Genomic DNA, 22,191 nt, shown 5'->3' on the forward strand with positions numbered 1-22,191 from the left:
CACAAAGATTGAGAGATAATGGTGTTCGATAGACTCCCAACTGTCCAGGAGGAAAATGTGGTAAAACATTGTAACAACCAAAGGTGCAGCTGAGGTCATAGCACTGGATAAGGAGAATGGATATAATCTGCTTGATTGTTACACCGACCTTCAATAAACATTGCTCTTCCCTGCATCATCCAGTCTGACTAATTCTGTCTTTTCTTTACTTTTGTCTTTATCATGCTAAATTGGGCTAGTCGGGTCAATGTTGTGATTGGAGTCAGATAGATGATTTCAGTTTTCATCCTATATATATATATACACAGTACATACACATGTACATATATACATACACTGTACACATATGTACATACACTGTACAGGAATCATAAAGTGGCAAAGCTGAATTCTTTTTTTTTTCATATAGTGGTGGTCCAAATCAACAAACAGGAAAAACGTACAAAATATCGGAGGATATAATTTTTTTTATATCTCATCTACTTCTTTATCCTAATAACCCATAAAGTCTTCCAACTCAATGTCTGTATTTTAGTCTGCCCTCTCTGCCCTGCCCCATCTTAACATCTTGAGAATTAATGTCCACTCTCCCCACAGCCTTCCTGGGCATCCTGTAATACAACACTGAACACAGAATTTTAACCAGAAACTGTACACAATCTGCAGTTGATCTGAAGTGCACCTCAATTTTTACAAAGTACACTCTTTCCTGCTTATTTTCAAGAACACAGATTAGTTTGTTTACAAAAATATGTAAAAAGCCACAAGTATGTATGTATGTATGTATGCATGTATGTATGTATGCATGTATGTATGTATGTATGTATGTATGTATGCATGTATGTATGTATGTACTGTATATGTATTAAGAAATTCAATGGAAAAATAATATCATCTCAGTGGTGTAATGTTATATATGTTTATTTAATTAAAAAAATGACATGATGAATAGCAAAAAATATTTACAGGCTTTGCATTACTTGACATGCCTTAATGGTAAAAGGAAAAATAAACAGAAATAAATAGGGTTACAGTAAAAAGCACATAAGAATTACATGAGAAAAAGTAAAAAAAAAACAAACAAAAAAAAAAAACGATAACCTCACAATTTCTGTGTCCTGTGATATTTACAACAGTAAATTGAAGTATTTAGTTATCCTTAAATGCAAAAATATCTTTTCTAATATATTGATCTAAATATTAAAAGCATGGCTTTCTTATAAAGCTAAGAAATGTTCTGCATTGTACAAAATCACATCTTAAAAAAGGTTGCTGTGAAAAGCAAAAAAATACAGCAATGGTGTTCTAAGCATGGCACAATATATACTGCTTTGGGCAACACATGGCAATATCTGAAGTGAGTGACAGAAATTAGCAAGAAACTACACACAATGACAACGAAAAAGAATTTCTATCAATCGTTTACATCGTGGTCTATTTTAATGCAGTTTATTTGGTATCCTGAGAAATATTTTGTCAAAGTGAACTGAGCTACAGCATTAATGTAGTGTATTGCACAAAAGTCACAGTATTTTTAGTGCAGCTTAGCTCTTTGGGTTCAACTATTCACCTGCGTAAAAGCAAAGAATAAAGGCGATAGACTAACATACCTGAGAACAATTAATTTAGGAATGTCTTTTTCTAAATATCTAGTTATGTTATAGTCATTAACAGACAAAATGATTTGTCAGAATTTGATAAGCAAATGAAAAGAGCCTTGTGCTTTACAGAATTGCATTAGAATTACGATTTATTTACCATATATTATCAGTATCATATTTCTATATTGTTTATGTTAGAAATCTGTATTTTAAACTAGGTTATTCCTACTATATTGATTTCTAATATAAATTGGGACATTCATTGCAGAGTAACAAACAGAACGTGAGAGTTAAATCCAGTTCAATTGAAAAGAAGCTTAACAAAGTACCATACTATCTTGTACTTAATTTCCAAGTGCAATCTACCCTTTGACTGCCCCCCAGGGTTGCAGACTGGCATGAGGCATTATGAATTGTGGTATAGGTTTCTGGAAAACGTAGTAGCCGAGAACAGGAGCAGGTGGGGGAGTGCACACAGTCGTGAGCAACACAGGCCTCTTCTTCTTATACGGAGACCACAATGTTGTTGGGTGGTAAAAGTATTGAAGTCCTGCAGGCTGTAGTAAAAATTATGCAATTAACAAATGCTACTAATAATTAAAAATCACATTCAAAGCAATATAGAGGAAATATATAATCAATCTAAATAAATTATTTAGAAAATTAATTTAATATATCCATAATCATAAAATACCTCAAAATAAACCTCTAGTATACATCATACAATGTTAAATGTCCAAACATGACATTCATATATTGTACATGAACTAATATGCAGTCTTTAAATAGAGACTCATTTCTTTTCACAAAACTTTAATGGCTATTTTAACAACAACAACAACAACAACAACAATAATAATAATAAAAATAATAATAATTGCATATAGGGATGAATTATTTCTTTTTTCCTAGTTATATACAGATAAGTCAAAAGATCTTTGGGTCTGGTGGCTTACAGTACTTACTTGAGACATGGAGATTTTCTGTGGCTTTGGCTCCCTCACCCTGGGCCTCATAGCAATTACAAACGGCTTTTCACCCCTTTCCTCATCTTTCACTTTCTCTTTCATGTCCCCCACCTCTTCTTCCTTACTCTCCTCCTCTGCATCACTGGAGTCTTCTGAGCCGCAATCGGAGGAGGTTGCCGAGTGATAGTCTGAGGTCTCCACGTTCACAGAATCTGAGCTTTCACAATGCAAGTCAGACTCTTTATCTTGTAGCTCATGCTTCCTCTCTTCCTCACTGAAACGAGCAACTGTGAAATGTCTACAATTTTCACCTGACCTGTTGGAGATCAAAAATGTGATCAGGTTCTAAAAACTGAACTTTAACGATGCACAATGTTCAAAAATATGTAATAATGTAATGTAATAATGCCTTAAACCCAAATAGTGTAGCTCAGGTTTATTCTGACCCACAGCCATACAGTCAGCTCCAGAATTATGGAAACTAACAATAGCAATGGCTTTAAATAAAAGTAGCTTAATCTAAACCTAACACTGAAAATATGAGATCATTAAGCATCTTTGGCACTGTTGTATTTAGTACTTTGTGCAACATCCCTCTGTCAACATAACACTGCAGAAAACATACACAAAGAAAAACATCTGAGACCACTTCTCAATACATAATCTCTCTCCTGATTAGGTTTTCTGGGCACTTCACAGGTTTTCGTCAGGCATTTGGTGGGGGAATGGGATGACCATGTGAACAGATTGATTCTGTGTTCATTGGACCAGTTGTTGTGGAAATCGGCATATGTTTTGAATCACTGGTCTATCTATCGATCTACAAAATAATCACCTGTTCTTGGCTGCAGTAGTCTGATTTTTTAAAATGGAAAATTTTTTAAATACCACTAGTTCTGTGGTATTTAAATGTATTAGCTAAAGTTTTATTTGTTTGGTACTTTTCTGCACCAGTGTAAACAAGGACTAGCCTTCAATAAGTTTTTCAAGTATTAACTAAATTACCTAGAATATTAGGTCTTTTGGACTGAGCACACTTACCGTGCAGACACCTCAAGTGGGTCAATCCATAATGTTATCTCACGGGGAAGACCCAGCTCTGATGGCCTTAGCTTGCTTTTCTCACAGGCTTGTAGCACAGAGTCATCACATGGTGTGCTATTGTTTATCCTGATGCATCTGGGGAGGGGCAAATGGTGTTTAGACTAAAATCATGTCCTACAATAAGCCTAATGTTTGCTAAAACTAGGGTTGGATCCTATTCTGATCAAGTAAAGAAGAAAAGCTGTACAGTATGCTCTAGTTATATTCAGGTTTGTTTACCTGTATGCCTGGCCTTTGTTAGGATTTTCTGGGTACCAATGGTTGAGGTACTTCTCACACAATAACTCCTGCAGTTTTGCAGCGAACACTTTAGCCTTATCTTCATCAACATGTCCTCGCTCCAAGGCCAAGCGTTTCAGGAAGTTCACAGCAGCACAAACTTCTCTCTTCATCTCCTTGCTGCCTTAAGGGAATTAAATATTTAAATACAGGTATTAAATATTTAAATACAGTCCAGGACAGTTCCTGTTTCAACTGTAAAATACTTTATTGTTATGTATGACTGGAGTACTTGGATTTTACATGCCATTTTATTTACACTATAGGGCCATTGAAACATTAAACTGTTATACAAACCAAAGACATTTATAACTGCTTAGATTATAACTGCTAACCCTAGGTAATAAAGAACACTTATGTTATTTAAGTGAGAAGAAACTTGTCTTATGCTAATATTTAACTTTGTAACTGTGTATACACTAATACTGGATTTTTCAAGACCATCGGCTTTACTGAAAACATGTTCTGTTCCTTAACCCAAAGATGTGCTAGAAAATGGGAGTGCATATTGCAGAGTTTGCATAAAGAGTAAATGAGATGCAAATAAATTTAGCACAAAGTCTGGAATTAATGAAAACAAATATATACACAGAAGACACATCATCATATGCTAGGATTACATGCGATATTACTCTGGGTTCAGAGTAATTATCGGTTCTCTGACGTTTGGCATGCATGCTACTGTATCATGGCTACGGTTATTATGTACAGTACACAGGTTGATAAAAAGTGTTCATGAATCTAAGACACAATGAGCAACAGATGTTTGCTAACTTTGTTAATTAGCAGGTAGTGTGTTATATAAAAAGTAAAGCAACTACATTACTCAACACACTCCTCTGATACATAGAGGGATGTGCATCTTGTCACACACCTAGCAGGAGTACAGTGAGAGAAGCCTGGATAGAGAAGATTTCATTCAGAAAATGTTCATTTTCTTTTAATTGTTCATTTTGTCTTCAAAGAAGAGCAATAAAGAAGCATACTCTGAAGAATAAATTATTTTTTGTCATGCATTTCTGAAGGTAGTCACAAAATCAATATATTGTTATTGCTGAACAGTCATTTTATGACTGGGACCTTTACAGCTTTTAATGTCAGTTAAAAATATGATGCCAACCATAGCATGCCTCAGTGGCACACCCATATGAATTTCTTTCTGTTTAAAAGCAAATGGTATTATGCAACAGTTTGCAACACCCCATCAGTCCAGACTGTGCTAATGTCTTAAGTAATGACAAAGCCTCCTTGTATTTACAGAACATTATTTCATGTAAATATAGCAATATGACCTTCTGTCATATCTGTCCACAAATCAATCTGGAATTTCCTGCTGCAACTAAACACACCTGTTTTAACAGACTGAAACTGTTTTAAACTAAGTAGAGGTTTACTATATTGATTTACTATATTGAGTTATGTTAAGAAAAATTTTGACAAAGTTAATAAAACAACAACAACAAAAAAAACTTCATTTTAAAGATAGGTGATCGCAGAATAAAGTTAACATTAAAGTTTATTTGATAGATTTAGTAAAGCGGTTTGGTGAAACATGGTACAGTAATATTGTGGTAGAATATTGACAAAACAAACTTAAGTTCCTGAGTGAAAAACAGTTTGTTCTTGGTGTTATCTAAACTAATGCTTACACTGTAGCTGCTCTGCTTACGTCAGTCTGAGGTCATGATAATCCAGACAGTGTTGATCTCACTAATGTAATGGCTTGGCCAACTACACGTGTAAAAGTAAACTAAAACTGAGAAATTCTGAAAAAACATATGAAAAATTAGGGTGAGGACATAAGAGCTTATATATTCTTATCAATTCAATTGAACAAAATGAGACAAAAATTCCATGCTTCCTATTCATTTTTAGTGAGTTTGTTGTACAAGGACAAGAACAGCCTTGAAGTATGGATGCAGTTAGTCAGAGAAACCCTTTGAATGACACCATAATGACTCACATTCAATGATCAGCACAAATGAAAAAAAAAAAAAAACATTTTAAAATGTATGCTCATTTATTTCCCTAATGGACTGCGTTTTAAATCAAGAAATTTCAAGGAACTGCAAGACATAGAAGAATCTACTTTAGAAACCTTACTTTAAATATTTTATAGGCCTACCAATTTATTTTTTTTCTTTTTATTTCAACTTGATTTCCTTGATTTAATACATTATTAAATATAAGTTAATATCACCACTTGTGACACAAGCTACAAGGCTTGTCTTTGTCATCCCACATCACGTGGCTGAAACTCAGAAAACGTGACTCCAAAGATTTCTATACAGTACATGCGTCTTGATGCAAAAAAAAACCCCTCAAATTATAAACAGCTAATTAACACAGAAAAAGCCTTATGTAAAGTTATCTTTGTATAATGCGCTCATAGCTCCAACAGGCTTCTGTAATTGTCTTTCTGTTCAGTCTATTGTTATACTGACACTACACGTGTATAAACAAGCATTACAGATTTCTAGCAATCGATAAAGTTTACAAAAAGTGTACAAAAAAATCCATATATTGTTACATTACATCACAATTAATAATTTCTATATAATATTTTTTCTCGATTAGGTTTATTTCTAATCATATATCTGAGGTCATCCATATATATATATATATATATATATATATATATATATATATATATATATATATATATATATAAAAGACAAAAGACTACAAATGATACAAACGTTTTCTAAACTAATCTACAGTGTTTCAGGCTTTTTACAATATTTCAGAATTTGCGTTTATTTATTTATAACTTTCTCTATGACTTATTCAACTTTATATCACTCACCTTGCATCTGTTAACCAAAGGATCTTTAGTGAAAATACTGTGTTTTAAAATAGATGCTGATGATCCAGATCGCTAAAATCTTTATTGTTTGCTGTTACTTTACGTTACTTCCTTAATAACGTGTACTACAGTTGCCCACGTTTCTTACTCGCTTTGTGTTCAATCAAGGCTTTCCCATAAAAAAGAAAAAAAAAACATACGGGTTGCGTCTGCAATCAGATATTATTATTCTGAACAGTCTGACAGAACTGTACGCCTCCACTTGCATTACACCGGTTTGACACTACTTAGCACACTAGAATGCGATTTGGAACGTAGACCATGACTCACTTCCTTGTTCGGGTTTCTGAGCAATGCCGGTTATTTCCCACCCACAAAAAATACACATCACCAGAATGACGAGTTGATGATGCATCGGAAACGAACCAAATATAGGCAGTGAAGGAAGCGTTGTAAACAAAAAGTAAGTTTTTGCACAGCACAGCACAGCAAAAAACTTATATCTTTGTGTTTTTTTAAGAAGATAAAATAGAGAAAAAAAAAACAAAAAACAAACATACATATCTGAGGGGGCACGGTGGCTTAGTGGTTAGCACGTTCGCCTCACACCTCCAGGGTTGCGGGTTCGATTCCCGCCTCCGCCTTGTGTGTGTGGAGTTTGCATGTTCTCCCCGTGCCTCGGGGGTTTCCTTCGGGTACTCCGGTTTCCTCCCCCGGTCCAAAGACATGCATGGTAGGTTGATTGGCATCTCTGGAAAATTGTCCGTAGTGGGTTGGGTTGGCACTCCATCCTGGGTGTTATCCTGCCTTGATGCCCAATGATGCATGACAGGCTCCCCGTGACCCGAGGTAGTTCGGATAAGCAGTAGAAAATGAATGAACATATCTGAGGAAATATGGTTCCTGTTATGATTTATGAGGTTTATAAAGGAAATTAGGCCATCTTCTTGCTCATGTACAGAGAGTGTGCACTTTTTAGGACTTGTAAGAATGGGGACTCTGACCATCCTGTGGCTACACTGCCCCTGATACAGCAAGCTGCGATACACTGTGTTCTGACACATTTCTATCATAATCAGCTTTATTTTTTTTCATTTGTGGCACAGTAGCTTTTCTGTGGTGTTATCTTATCCCTTGTATAAGATGTCATTGTAACAAGATAATCAATGTTATTCCCTTCACCTATCAGGGGTTCAAATTCTATCTGCTATTTGGTGTATATTGTACTCATACATGCGTTGACTTAAATAACTAGAAACAAGATTTTCAAATATATACACGAAAGACATGAACCACTAACCTTGCAAGACCTGAAACCCAGGCGTAAGCTCCAGGTCCAAGTAGAACCTGATAAAAGTGTGTGGAGAGGACCAGCCTGCCGCAGTACAGATTAGATTAGATTAGATTCAACTTTATTTTCATTAAACATGTACAAGTACAAGGCAGCCAGAAGTGCAATAAGCAGCAAGTGCAAGATGTACAGTATTTACAGAATGAGTACAGTATTTACAATATGAACAGGATAATATACTGTACAGATGAATATGATATTGTCAAGATACTGTATAGTTACATATTTTAACATATTGATGATGTCACTTCCTGTGTTTGAATCATTTGCCGCGAGTTTTGTGCCTGTCTATGCGTTTAAATTATACTGTTTTTCCTTTTGTATTTTTGGTTAATATTTTACATTGTTGCTTTCATTTATTATTAAATACTTTAGTTTTCTATCGCAGTTAATTTTATTCCTCTTCTTCCGTAGTCACTTTTTGTTTTCTGTTTTCAAACAGCTAGCGGAGGAAATGCTCTTCGATCTTTTTAATATTCCGATCTGATTCAAGTCTAAGGTACGTAATCATTAAGTATGGCAAACATTCAGCTTGTCCAGTGTGTGAGCTGCAGGATGTTTAGTAATTCTTCCTCTGTCATTTCTGTTAATTTCACTTGTGATATTGTATTGTAAGTGTATTTTAGTTAGCTCTCTGATGCAGAAGATTTCAGATCTAGAGGTGCAGTTTCTGTAGGGGAAAATCTGGGTGCCTTTAGGCAGAGTTAGTAACCCTCCAACTCCGGTATTAGAGCCCTCACAGAGGGGTGAATGGGTGACGATTTGGTGGCATAGTCGCAATGCCAAAGCTAACGTTAACGCTTGCCCATGGGAGCACCACTTTTCTCAGCTTCACATGTCTAACAGGTTTGCTCTCCTCAGTGAAGCACCCACTGAGAAACCTGAAAGAGCTCTGGTTATAGGATACTCCATGTTAAGGCATGTGAAATTAGCTAGCCCTTTAGGGTATCTTGCAGTACTGGTTAGGTGTATTCTGGGAACCAGGGCTCAGGACATTGTAGGTAATCTTAGGGTCTTAGGCTAGCATAGGTACTCAAAGGTAGTTTTCCATGTAGGAGCTAACGATATATGCCATCATCAGTCAGAGATTAATAAGAGCAATATTTTAGAGGTGTGTAAATTAGCAAAGGCGATGCCCGATGCTGTAGTATGCTCTGGCCCCATCCCAATGTTACATGGCCATGTAGCTTACAGTAGGTTATGGTCGCTGAACTGCTGGATGTCCATCCCACTCGGAAAGGTGCTGCTCTCATTTCTTGCAACAGAGCACATAGTTTAAGAACAGGTCTAGTTAATCGGTGACATCCGAAACCAGGGCCAGGGAGCAGACAAGCAGGCTAATCTGACCGTCTGCCAGCTGCATTGAGTTGTCACACAGGGTTCACAATATAGAGACTGTGTCTGTTTCCCAAGCTAAAAAAAAAAAACTATAAACACTCAGAAAATTTGTTTTATTAACCTTATTAGCATAGAATTACAGCAGATCATAGTGAATGCACAGCCAGCACCTTTGATCTGAAGCTAGGAGTCTCTTGCATCTAAAGCTCTTATTCATAATGAAATTATTACTGATCAGACAAGAAACATGGGTCAAACCAAACTAGTTTGTCGCATTAAACGAAGGTTATTTATGATGATGAGCTAGGCATCAGGCAATAATGTAGACATATGTTCAACTCATTTGAAGTTCTTTATACTAACATAACATATGTAGCCACAAAAATAAGTCTGCTGAGTCAGTTCCTCTAATTGTTATTTGCAGACCTTCTGGACCACATTCTGAATTCCTCTTTGAATTTGCAGATTTCATTTCAAACCTAATTGTTTCTTTAGACAAAGCAGTAATTGTTGAAGACTTTAATATTCATTTTGATAAGTTAGAAGATCCTCTGAGAACAAGAGTTGCTTCCATCTTAGATCCAGTAAGGGTTAACCAGAACGTAATAGGACCCACTCATAATGGAGGTCACATTCTTGATCTTGTTATAACCCTCTAATTAAATATAGAAATTATAGTCACAGTGCCTCAATTAGAAGCCATCTCAGATCATTATCTAATTTTGTTTAAAATGTGCTTCGGACACGATATTTGCAATTTGCCAGGTCAACATGTTAAACGTACATTTACATCTGCTACTGCAGAGAGATTTACCAACAATCTCCCAGAATTATCACCCATGATTGGATCACCAGCTGACACCACAGAACTTGATCAGGTGACTAACTATTTAGAGTCAGTGTTTCGCTACACCATAGATATTGTAGTTCCACTTAAAAGGAAAGTAATTAAAGAGAAAAAATAGCACTCTGGTACAATGACAGCACACAAACTTTAAAACAATCAACTAGAAATTAGAACATAAATGGCGTCAAACTAAATTATCATTATTCCGATTAGCATGGAAGGAAAGTCTTCATAGCTACAAAACATCTATTAGTGCTGCTAGATCTGTGTATTTCTCCAGCCTAAGTGAAGATATAAAATAATAATAATAATAATAATAATAATAATAATATTCATTAAATGTATTAGTCAGGATTTAGGCCTCATCATAGCACAGAGACAGCGCTGATTAAAGTTGTAAGTGACCTGTTACTGGCCCCTGCTTTCTTTGCTGGTTTGCTTGATCTTAGCTTTTGATTCCAGCTATTTTACTTGATAGGCTAGAACATGTTATTGGTTTTAAAGCGACAGCCTTCTCCTAGCTCAGGTCTTATTTGACGTATCGCTATCAGCTCCAGTTAGTCCAGAACACAGCAGCTAGAGTCCTAACTAGAACCAGAAGATATGAACACATCACCCCTATCTTATCCTCATTGCATTTGCTTCCAGTCAAATTTTGCATTGATTATAAATACTAATCTATAAAGTACTTAATGGTCACATGCCACAGTACCTGAGAGATATTTTGTTTTTTTTTATGGTCCGTCACAACTACTTTGATAAAAGATGCAGGCTATTTGGCAGTACCTCAAGTACAAAAACTACAGCAGGGGGCAGAGCTTTTTCATTACAGAACCCCACAGTTATGGAAACCCTAATTTCAAATTAGTGTTCAGGACTCAGGCACAGTCTCAGTGTTTAAGTCCAGGCTAAAAAAAAAATTTGTTTAGTCTAGCTTTTGAATAGCTCTATCTCATTAACTCTATGAATAGCTTTTCTTAGGTAAAGGAGCAGATCTGGAGGGTTCATGGTCATAGAGTGTTTAATGAACTGGGATGTCTGGATGCTGCCGGTTTACCACCCTCACAAGACACTCAGGTTGAGACTGTGGAGTGGTGGGATACTTTACATCCCCGGAAGCCCTCATGTCTGTGTCATTTTATGGCTCCAGTCTTCTAGTTATACTGTCATAGCTAGTCTTGCCGGAGTCCCTGTCTGCACTCTGCACATAATTTACATTGTCCATCACCTGATTACAATCATACCTCACAATTCTCTCTCTCTCTCTCTCTCTCTCTCTCTCTCTCTCTCTCTCTCTCCCCCTCTTCCTCTCCCTCTTCCTCTCTCTCTGTGTAGCTATACAGGTATGTGCCACACTACTTTGTCAATCCTGATATTCAAGGGATAGATATAAAGTATTTTACATTTTAAATTAGTATTTTTTAAATTCATTTTAAAGTTTAAATGTATGTATTAATTTATTTATTTTTCTTCTTATTTTTCTGCTTCTTATTCTTCTTTCTATTTATTTCTTTTTTTGCTTCTATTTCTATACTTCTATAAAGCTGCTTTGAGACAATGTGAATAAATTGAATTGAATTGAATTGAAAAATACAGGTTGGGTGCTATAGACATGATATACAGGGTGTTATATATTATATAGACAAATATATAGGTGCTATTGACATAATATTCAGGGGTGGTTGGTCACCAGCAGTCTATGGACAGAATGAGAGGAGCCTTTAAGAATGCTGTGAGCTCGATGCAGACAGCGTTTCCTTTGGACATCCTCAATGGCTGGATGTAAAGTTCCTGTGATGTGCTGAGTGGTTTTCACCACCCGTTGCAGTGCCTTGCAGTCTGCGGCTGTGCGGTTCCCATACCAAACTGTGACACAGTCAGTCAGGATGCTATCAATTACATGGCAATAAAGGTTCACCAGGATTGGCTGAAGACAGGTGATGTCTCTTCAGTGTCCTCAAGAAGAACAGGCACTGGTGAGCTTTCTTGACCAGGCGGATTGTGTTGGTGGTCCAGGACAGGTCTTCTAAGATGTGGATCCCCAGCTGGAGACACGTTCAACTGGCAACTCATTGATATGGATGTGGCGTGCGTGCAGGCCTACCCCTAACCTTTCTCTTCTGCCTCAGCAGGTTAAATCCTTGCTGCAGTGAGGGATAAGCTCTTTGAACACCACAGATTGCTGCTTTACCTCCTGGTACCTGTCAATGATTAATGGAATCACAGAGCAGGCTCTTAGGAGAAACCGGGGCATTCAAGATTAAAGCTTTATCTTTACCTTTAATCATTGTAAAATTGTTCCACAGATGCCTCTCTGTGGCAACCAATGTAGCTATGGAATGGAGATTGGGATTTGCTTTGTTTTATTTTTTTTGTCTGAATTAATGTCCTTAATTAGTGTCCTTAATTAGTGTCCTTAATTAGTGTCCTTAATTAGTGGCCCAGCTTATCCTAGACTTAAACCTCATTGAACAGCTGCAGTTCACAGATGCTTGCTGTCCAATCTGATGGATTATGATCAGATCTGCCATAAAGAATTGGATAAAGAATCAGAATCAGAAAGGTCTTTATTGCCAAGTATGTTTCCACATACGAGGAATTTGTTCTAATACAGAAGCTCCACAGTGTAAACAGAATGGCATTGGTAAGACATGAACACATACTACGTATATAATAAAGTCAGTTGTATGTACAGTGGAAAAATGTGCAAATTGAAATATAAATAAATAAATATGTGTAAATAATGTAAGAATAGAGCAATCTTTGTAGAGATGTATTGAGGAAGACTTGTAATTACCATTAAAGAGGCTTCTACAACATCTTAAATAAATGGTAAAAACACATTTGGAAATGAGAGATTTTAGTTTTTTATTTTTTTTAATTAATTTTGGAAAACATCTAAAAACACCTTTTTACTTTGTCATTATGGTCAATTATTTGTCAGTTAATATGTAATAAAAAACAATTATATCCACTCAAAACCACATTCACATCACAATAAATTATTTATATTTTGAATTGTTAAATTAATAAAAAATTAATAAAATAATGGCAGTTAAAAAATATTAATTTAATGTGCACCCCTGGAGTGGAAATGTGAAAATCACTCACCAAGCAGTCCATTGTGGCAAACATAATATGCCTACATACAGTATATGGCCTATGGTAAGCAATCAACACACTCTATGTGATGGTTCAGTCAATAAGCAACATCGCAGAAGCCACAAGCATACTGTACTCTGTGTTGATATACAGAACAACCTCACATTTGCTTGAATATTTCTGAATTATTTTGGAAATATCAGATAGAGAGTGCTGTTAACTTACTATATTTAGACCGATTGCAATGTTATAGTGATATAAATGAAGTAATAAACCATCTGTTAAAATTCAACAACTGTCATTCCCCATAGGCCCACTAGAGGGTGGAAGAAAACTCCAGGAATAGGACAAATTAAAAATGCCCCTAAAATGATTTTTACACATTAGGCATACAAAGACGATATTTTGTTGAAAACGTTTATCTTTTCCCAAAATATATTTGCACTGCCTATTAAGGCTGACTAAAGTTACTTACATTGGGTCTGGATACCCAACCTTAATCGAGGCTCAAGCTCTTTCTATGAACTTTTCAGTCCATTAGTTTGCATTTGTGAAGTCATTTCTGTTTTGAAAAATTTGTGTGGACAAACACTAATAATTAACTTAAACAGCATCTTTACTATCTTTACTTTACAGCATCTTTATATTATATTTTTGCTAGAAGTCTGGAGCACACGGACAGAACCAAATTCTGAATTTACTCCCTTGAGATTCTTTACCAGGCCTTTATACTGTAGCAGACACATTTAGTTACTGCTTGTGTGTGGGTTTTTCTGCGTTCAGTTCTGTCTGCATGCTCAATTGGATTGAAGTCTTGTGACTGACTCAGCAATTTAAGAAAGTCCTGTCAGAGTCTGGAGGCAATTGTGGTCAAGTGTTTAATTTAAGGATCAAACAGATAAATACAAAATGTGAATCACGTTCAAAAATAGAATACAAGTGGGCAATTTGCAATTACTAGTTAACAATAACTAGTTAATCTAAGAATGCCTATTATGAAACAATAATAACAAATGGAGGATCAGAACACAGAACAATAAGTTTAGTAATGACAGGCAGGCACACACACTGAAAAATACTTTGCACTGAACACAGAAATATAAGGGTTTAAATATTTTAAATACTCAAAGGGCTGACTGAGTACAGTTTCAAGTAATCAGCAAACATGAAGCAGACCAGTGCAGTTGACTGTAGAGTATTACCGCTTATGTGAAATATATCTAACCCTTATACATTTTATTTCAAAGATCATTTTCAAACAAGACACAAGAAAACTAAAATCATAATGCATAGAACGCCAGATAACGAAAGACTCAGCAAAGTATATGCAAAACAACAGGTACGTAGAAATAGGGAGGGTAATTAGTAAGTTAGTGTGTGGAGGCAGAAATGGGATAAGGTTAGGGTGGGGCAAACACGTGAGAACACAAAAACAAAACCACGTGGCACAGTATATAAACAAACCCTCCCAGAACGCCCCCTGGTGTTCTGGCAGGGAATTGTACAAGACATGACAGACATCAAAAATGCCTTTTGCAAACTACAAATTCAACTCTCACAAACTTTGCCATATTCACACTCACCATCTTACTGATCGTCATGCACCTGTATTCCATCTTATATAATATATAAGTATTTATATTATGTTGTGTTATTCTGCTTTTGAGCCCTGTCCTTTTCTGTTTCTCAATTCTTGCCTTGTCTAGTTTCTATTGTTTGACACTCACCTGAACATGATCTGTTTTCTGTTTCTGACCTTTGCTGTACTCATTAAATTTGTTGCAAAGTTTAAGGATAAATGATAAATTATCCTTGCATGCAATGCAAACTTAACAAATTGATATTTTATCCTCAAACTTTTCTAATAAAGTGTTTGTGTACCCGCACTTGTCTGTCCTTGCTACCTGTTAGAAAGATCAAAGTATAATTACAGCTGATGACTGAATTTACAACAAAAAAAGATTTTTATAACAAAGATTTGAAGGTAACATAAATAGATCTGAGTTATATTTACCGTAGTAAAAACAGAGGGCAAAGTTAGAACACAAGCTAAACACAATGGAACAAGATTTGTGTCATGAATAAACTGTGAAACTAAAACTATTTTGCCAAACAATAAATAAGATTAAAGGGTAAGTGAACTTGAAACACAGCATATTAGGGATAGGGGATAGATGTATAGTATTTTAAAGTTTTTTAAATTAATTTTATAATTTCACTTGTATATACTGTATATTCACTTATTTATTTTTTTCTTATTTTTTTCTTCTTCTCATTATTATTCTATATGCATTTCCTTTTCTCTCTTTTCTGTTTCCATACTTCTGTAAAGCTGCTTTGAGACAATAGGAAATTGCTAAAAATGCTATACAAATAAATAGAATTAATCGAATATAGCTTAGTTGTAGTTTAGATTCAAGGTTTAAGATTGCTGTTATGCTTTGATACCAAGTATGAAAAAAATGGACTAATGCCTGATATGCCTCATCAGATTTGCTGATCAATTGTTGCCTATTGGGACCATAAACAATCTCAATTTCTGAATCATTAAATGAGGTTTATTAACACCAACTACAAAAAGCAGTGAGGAACACAGTATGAACTTGATACCTTGTAACCTAACTGTTTATTACCATGAATTGTAAAATAAAAAGTGAGAAAGTTTTTCAATATAAAATAAGAGAAATATGTAAAATGTATACAGAGACTAAGAATAAACTGATCAATAAAAAGAACATTTTGGAATGTGTGTTTCTGAGTGAAAGGTTTCTGACTGGAGGTATTAAAAATGCATATGTTCTTCACCCGGGGGGCACGGTGGCTTAGTGGTTAGCACATTCGCCTCACACCTCCAGGGTTGGGGGTTCGATTCCCGCCTCTGCCTTGTGTGTGTGGAGTTTGCATGTTCTCCCCGTGCCTCGGGGGTTTCCTCTGGGTACTCCGGTTTCCTCCCCCGGTCCAAAGACATGCATGGTAGGTTGATTGGCATCTCTGGAAAATTGTCCGTAGTGTGTGATTGTGTGAGTGAACGAGAGTGTGTGTGTGCCCTGCAATGGGTTGGCACTCCGTCCAGGGTGTATCCTGCCTTGATGCCCGATGACGCCTGAGATAGGCACAGGCTCCCCGTGACCCGAGGTAGTTCGGATAAGCGGTAGAAAATGAATGAATGAATGAATGAATGAATGTTCTTCACCCTACTTGATATACCAGAGGCCTGCAGGGTTTTGTGCCAAAATAAATTGATATTGGGTCTAACCATGATTCTCTTTCTTGACTAGAACCACAAAGACAAGCGCTCCCATAGCATGATGTTGGCATCCCCAGGCTTCACATTGGCTATGATGTTCTTTGGATTCTGGAGCCAAACATATCTTTTATTATTTTGCCAAAAAAGTCTATATATACAGTAGGTCTCATCAATCCATAACACCTTTTAGCCTATGGTTTGGGGTGACAGCTTTGAATGTTTGAGGCTACTATCCATCCACCTTACCCCATAGCTCAGACAGATGAATATAAGAAATTGTTGCACATGCAGGGGTGAGCAGTACTTGCCATACATTCCTAAAGCTCCTTTAATGTGGCCATAGGCCGCTTAGCAACCTCACTGATAAGAGTTCCACTTCTCTCGTTTTTTTCTAAAATTCTTGAATGTACTGTATAGTCCATAATCAACTGTCTGTCTATCTCTCACAGAACAACCTCCAAGTTCCCAACCAGTCTGGCTTTAAAGCAGCTCATTCCACAGAGACAGCCCTTTTCGATGTCTCTGAGAAACTACATGCTGCCTGATCAGCTAAACTGTCATCCGTCCTCATCCTCCTTGACCTTTAGCAGCGTTTGATATGGCCAACCACAAGACTCTCTTGTCCACCCTCAGGAGTCTTGGGATTTGTGGATCAGCTTGGGAATGGTTTGCATCCAACCTGGAAGAATGCTCATATCAGGTAACATGGAGGGGAGTGACCTCTGCTTTAAGCAGACTCTCCACTCGTGTCCCACAGGGCTCAATACTTGGTCCTCTTCTTTTCCCTGTATACTCACTCTCTTGGTGAAGTTATTTCCTCACATGGGTTTTCTTACTACTGCTATGCTGATGATACACAACTTATCTTCTCTTTTCCACACACAGATACCACAGCTTCTGACCGGATCTCAGCATGTCTGGCAGAAATATCATCATGGATAATGACTCATCAGTTAAAACTCAATCCTAGCAAAACTGAACTGCTGTTCATCCTAGGTGACTCATCCCCAGGTCATGATCTTGCAATATCCCTGCATGATGTTCTGATCTCACCTTCAGTCACAGCTCCCAATCTTGGGGTAACCGTGGACAATCAACTGTGTTTTCCTCTGATGTTGCTAATGTGACACGTTACTCATGTTGCTAATGTGACACGTTGCTAATGTGACACGCTCATCCTTCTCTACAACATTAACAGGATTCGGCCATTTTTGTCCACACAGGCTGCTCAGGTACTTGTTCAATCTCTTATCATTTCAAGACTGGACTACTGCAATGCAATGATGGAAGGTCTACCTATGAATGCAATGTGTGATCCAATGGATCCAATCCAAAATGATACAAAATGCAGCTGCCAACCCGCTGCTGCGATCCCTTCACTGGCTTCTGGTAGCTGCACGCATCAGATTCAAAACACTGATGCTTGCCTAAAAAGCCAAAAATGGACCAGCTCCCTCTTACCTCAAAGCCCTCATCACTTCTGGCACTGCACCTCGCACCCTCAGATGTACCAGCACTGCTCGACTGGTTCCACCATCTCGCAGGGTAAGAGGTAAATATACTACAAGAATCTTTTCTGTTCTGGCATCAAGGTGGTGGAATGAACCTCCCCATTTTCAAAAGGCATTTGAAGACCTACTTATTCATGAAACACTTCAACTAGCTCTACCTCCCTGTATGTTGTATGTATGTATAAATAAATAAATAAATAAATATTTTTTTTAAAAACAGACTCATGTTATCTTAAGTATGTAACCTAGTGAACCAGAGTTAATGTATCCAATAGAGACTTAAGCACTGTTGTACATCGCTCTGGATAAGAGCGTCTGCCAGATGATGTACTGTAAATGCAAATGAGTTCTTCTTGTCTATTTGTGTATTTTGGAGACACATTCAATTTTTGGTAACGTCACTGTGGTGCCTTATGTTCTCCATTTGTTGACAATAAGATCAGAATCACTTTGCTGATCACAGGTGTGTGATGAATATATTTGAACATGAGTGTGAATCTGATTTGTTCAATTTGAGCAGTCTTATTATAAAAGAGTATGAACACTTGTGCACCCATGTTTTTGCGCGATTTGTATCACATGGTATCATTTTAACATCACAGCAACCGTCTATTTTTAACAGCGTCTGTTGACAGTTTATATCACTTTCAATAAGGTAAGGGTATCCAAATTTTGTCAAACTATGGTCTACAGAAATATGCTTATACAATCTTTATAATCTTGTTTTAGAGTAGTTCAGTTTCATGTGTCTCAGTATTTATGGGCTGCGTATTTCTATTGACTTAAACTGGCCACTTCTGGGTTCTTGTATCAATAAAGACTGTGTGGGCTAATGCCACCCACACAGCACACTCCATCTTGAAAAACATATTGATTTCACAGTGAGATTAATGTGATCAATAAGCATGCCCTTTCAAGATCAGCAGCAGGATAAGCTGACTGTACTCTCACATATTATCTCACCTCTTACACACCTCCCTACCCACAAACATTCACCCTTTCTATCTTCTTTTTCACAAACATAAAAACACAAGCATACTCTGGAACATAGCCTTTCTCTCTGTCTCGCTCTCTCTCTCTCCTTCTCTCTCTCTTTCTCTCTTTCTTTCTCTCTCTCTCTCTCTCTCTCTCTCTCTCTCTCTCTCTCTTTCTCTCTCTCTCTCTCTCTCTCTCTCTCTCTCTCTCTCTCTCTCTCTCTCTCTCTCTCTCTCATATATGAGAGTACACCCTTTGCCTGTAGGTATGTCTGCCTTTTTTTATCTGCTTGCTTATATGTACAGGATCATTGGCTCTAAAGCAAATCAATACATGTTTGGATTTCTTGTGCACTTCAGGTATGTGCATCTTAGCAGCGTGTGGATTAAAGTGTGACATATATAGTTGTTTAATTGCAGGCAAGGAGAAAAGAAAATTGATTTTGAGGTTCAAATATGGCTTTTTTGCTTAATGCTTATGGTCTGGCCTGGTTTCATAATGTACTTGTTCTTAGTTTATAAATAGGTGCCTTGGACACAAAGACTTTTAAATCATTTAATGTAAAGAAACAGTAACAGACAGTATTTACGTTCATGTACAATACCGTAAATGTCAGTCAACAATCTGTCCTCAATATGCCAAATTTCAAAATAATTTGTTACTTATATAATTTCTTTTTAGTTTATACATTATTTGTATTCATTATTGTTTATACTGCCATTAATAAAATGCAGTTCTTTGCAGCTGTCTTTCATTTAATCAGTTTTATTTAGCTAAATATTTGAAAATGTAACTGGTTTACTTATACACATACAAAGTATAAATAAATATTCTCTTATCTCCTAATACTGTCTAATGCAGAAAGCATAGGAACAGTTAATTTCACAGTTTTAATTTTGCCCATAAGTGAACACAAGTAATGAATTTGTAGAAAATACTTGGAAAATGAATTAGAATCTATGATAGTGTTGAATGCTACTGTGCTATTAACATCAGTGCTGCAAAAGAGTCAAAATTTGGGGTAAAAATAGAAAAGTCCCCCTCTCTGATACACTCCTCCTCTTTTCCTCCCACATTTCTTCCTAAGCCACCCCCTTTCCCCCGTCCTTTCCTGCTTTCGCATTAACACCCCCTCAGCTCTATCACTCACTGGGCAAGCATGCTTCTCATTCAGAGATTTGGTCTCCACTTGAATCCTCGCTTGCCTTTTCTTTTATAGTATAAATTTCCTCTCCCTCATCCCCTTTTATTTATAAAAGAAAGGAGGGAAGAAGAACAGAGACATGTCTGCAAAGATGAGTGATGAACAGCAAGAGAGAGACAAAAAAATGCGCAAGCTGTGAAGGAATACAAGAAGGGAGCAGGATCCAGTGAAGACGACTGTGATTAATAGAAGAGAGTGGAAAAATAAAGTAAGGGAGGAACACAGGATGATGGACAGCCATGCTGGAAATGAAACCACAGCTTCTCTCCTCCACTTCACGGTATTTAATGCCTTTATTGTGATATTTCTAAATTGTCATTTCTTGTAATCCTTCATTTTTTATCTGCAAATATTATCTCATATATTTTTCCATGTATTTAATTTGTGCATGTAAGTGCACATTTTTCTTGTAGTGCTATGATAAAGAGGCCATCCATGTGGGTAGTTAGTCATTTTTCTTCTTTCTCCAACCATCACATTTCGTCCATACTCATATATTGTGTAAGAGTAATCAGTCAACCAATGCTTTCTAGCTATTGCACATGATTGCTTTTCATGTGCTCATGTAACTTCAGCATTACCCAAATCGAAGATGGCCTGTTAAAGGGGATGTAACCTAAATATCTAGAGCTTACTTGAAGACCCACATGCCACATGTTTTTTTTCACACTGTGCATTTATGTGCAGAGATTGACGCTTCCTTGGGCAAACTGTAGCTTGTAATCAATGGTGCTTGATTTTAGTTCCTTTTTTTTTTGTGCAATATGTTCATTGTATTCCACCTCCTCCCTTACTCCTATCATGATCCTCCAGTATCCATGTTTCTGTGTCTTCAAAATGTTAGGTCTAACCACACTGCATGTTTGTAGTTAGGATTTGAAATAAACAGTGTGTAATCATAATAATTTTATGGTGTTTTTTGAAGTGAAGTTTCCCAAAGGAATCGGTGGTGCTTTCTTCCATCTCCTTCCATCCTTTTCTTGTGTTATGTTTGTCTTGTCTTATGTTTCCCCAAGCCACCACATTGCCCTTGTTGAGCAATCACTGAAATTGCATTTAATGCTTCTATATTTCAATATACCGCAAGCTACTATACTTCTATATACTACACAACGTCTACATACTATCTTGTTATGCCTGAAGAAATTACTGTGCTATGCTGTGTTATGTTACAGTATGCATACAACCCTACAGACCTAAACACAATGGTACTGTATCTACATGCAATGGCTTCAACTTTGTTGTGTTATGAAAAATTCTCTTGCTAATGTTTTTGTTGTGTGGTATTTTATTTGCATGTTTGGTTTACAGTCCAATTAAACAAAGCTTTTGCATTTGTCTTAAAAATGCAAGCTTTAGGTCTGTTGAACTAACCACAACACCACTAACTTAATCTATATATTTGTGTCTTCTTCTTTATTTGACAATATAGTCCTGTAATACAATACCATATATTTTCACTGCTGTGCACTAGCATATGTATATATATATATGTGTGTGTGTGTGTGTGTGTGTGTGTGTGTGTGTGTGTGTGTGTGTGTGTAATTTATTCCAGACAACACTTTTTAAACTTTTTAAACAATTTAAAAAGGAAATATTTAATTATGTCTAAGCAGCATTCCATAGAGACATTTCTAAATGATATTATTAATTATTAAGAATTTAGTAAATAGTAATTATGGGCAATGGAACAAGGTATGCTTTCAAAGCCTGCAGTTTTATTAAAATTACATAACAATGGCTATGATTATATATACAGTAGAACATAATGTACAGTATACAGGGAAGTGAAGGCCGTACAAGGCTATTTGATTCTTCTTGGAAATCTGACATCACATGACCGCGCTTGATACACTTA

At 36.5% G+C, this 22,191-nt stretch overlaps 1 protein-coding gene across 2 annotated transcripts; it reads right to left on the minus strand.

Moving 5' to 3' along the window:
• Nucleotides 1-905: 905 nt before the first annotated feature.
• On the minus strand, nt 906-6,935 carry si:dkey-79d12.5 (protein BTG3). Of its 2 annotated transcripts, none has more exons than XM_060870852.1 (5): nt 6,759-6,935; nt 3,893-4,072; nt 3,611-3,748; nt 2,567-2,885; nt 906-2,158 (listed from the first exon to the last, which is right to left on the minus strand). In XM_060870852.1, the coding sequence occupies exons 2-5, from the start codon at nt 4,063-4,065 to the stop codon at nt 1,964-1,966; spliced, it is 825 nt and encodes a 274-aa protein (XP_060726835.1). In that variant the 5' UTR covers nt 4,066-4,072; nt 6,759-6,935; the 3' UTR covers nt 906-1,963. The 2 variants fall into 2 exon arrangements, with proteins under 2 accessions (XP_060726835.1, XP_060726834.1); XM_060870851.1 differs by having other exon boundaries at nt 3,893-4,076.
• Between the last annotated feature and the right edge of the window lie 15,256 nt (nt 6,936-22,191).

This window comes from Tachysurus vachellii, chromosome 5 (assembly GCF_030014155.1).
Source record: "Tachysurus vachellii isolate PV-2020 chromosome 5, HZAU_Pvac_v1, whole genome shotgun sequence".
Lineage (NCBI taxonomy): Eukaryota > Metazoa > Chordata > Actinopteri > Siluriformes > Bagridae > Tachysurus > Tachysurus vachellii.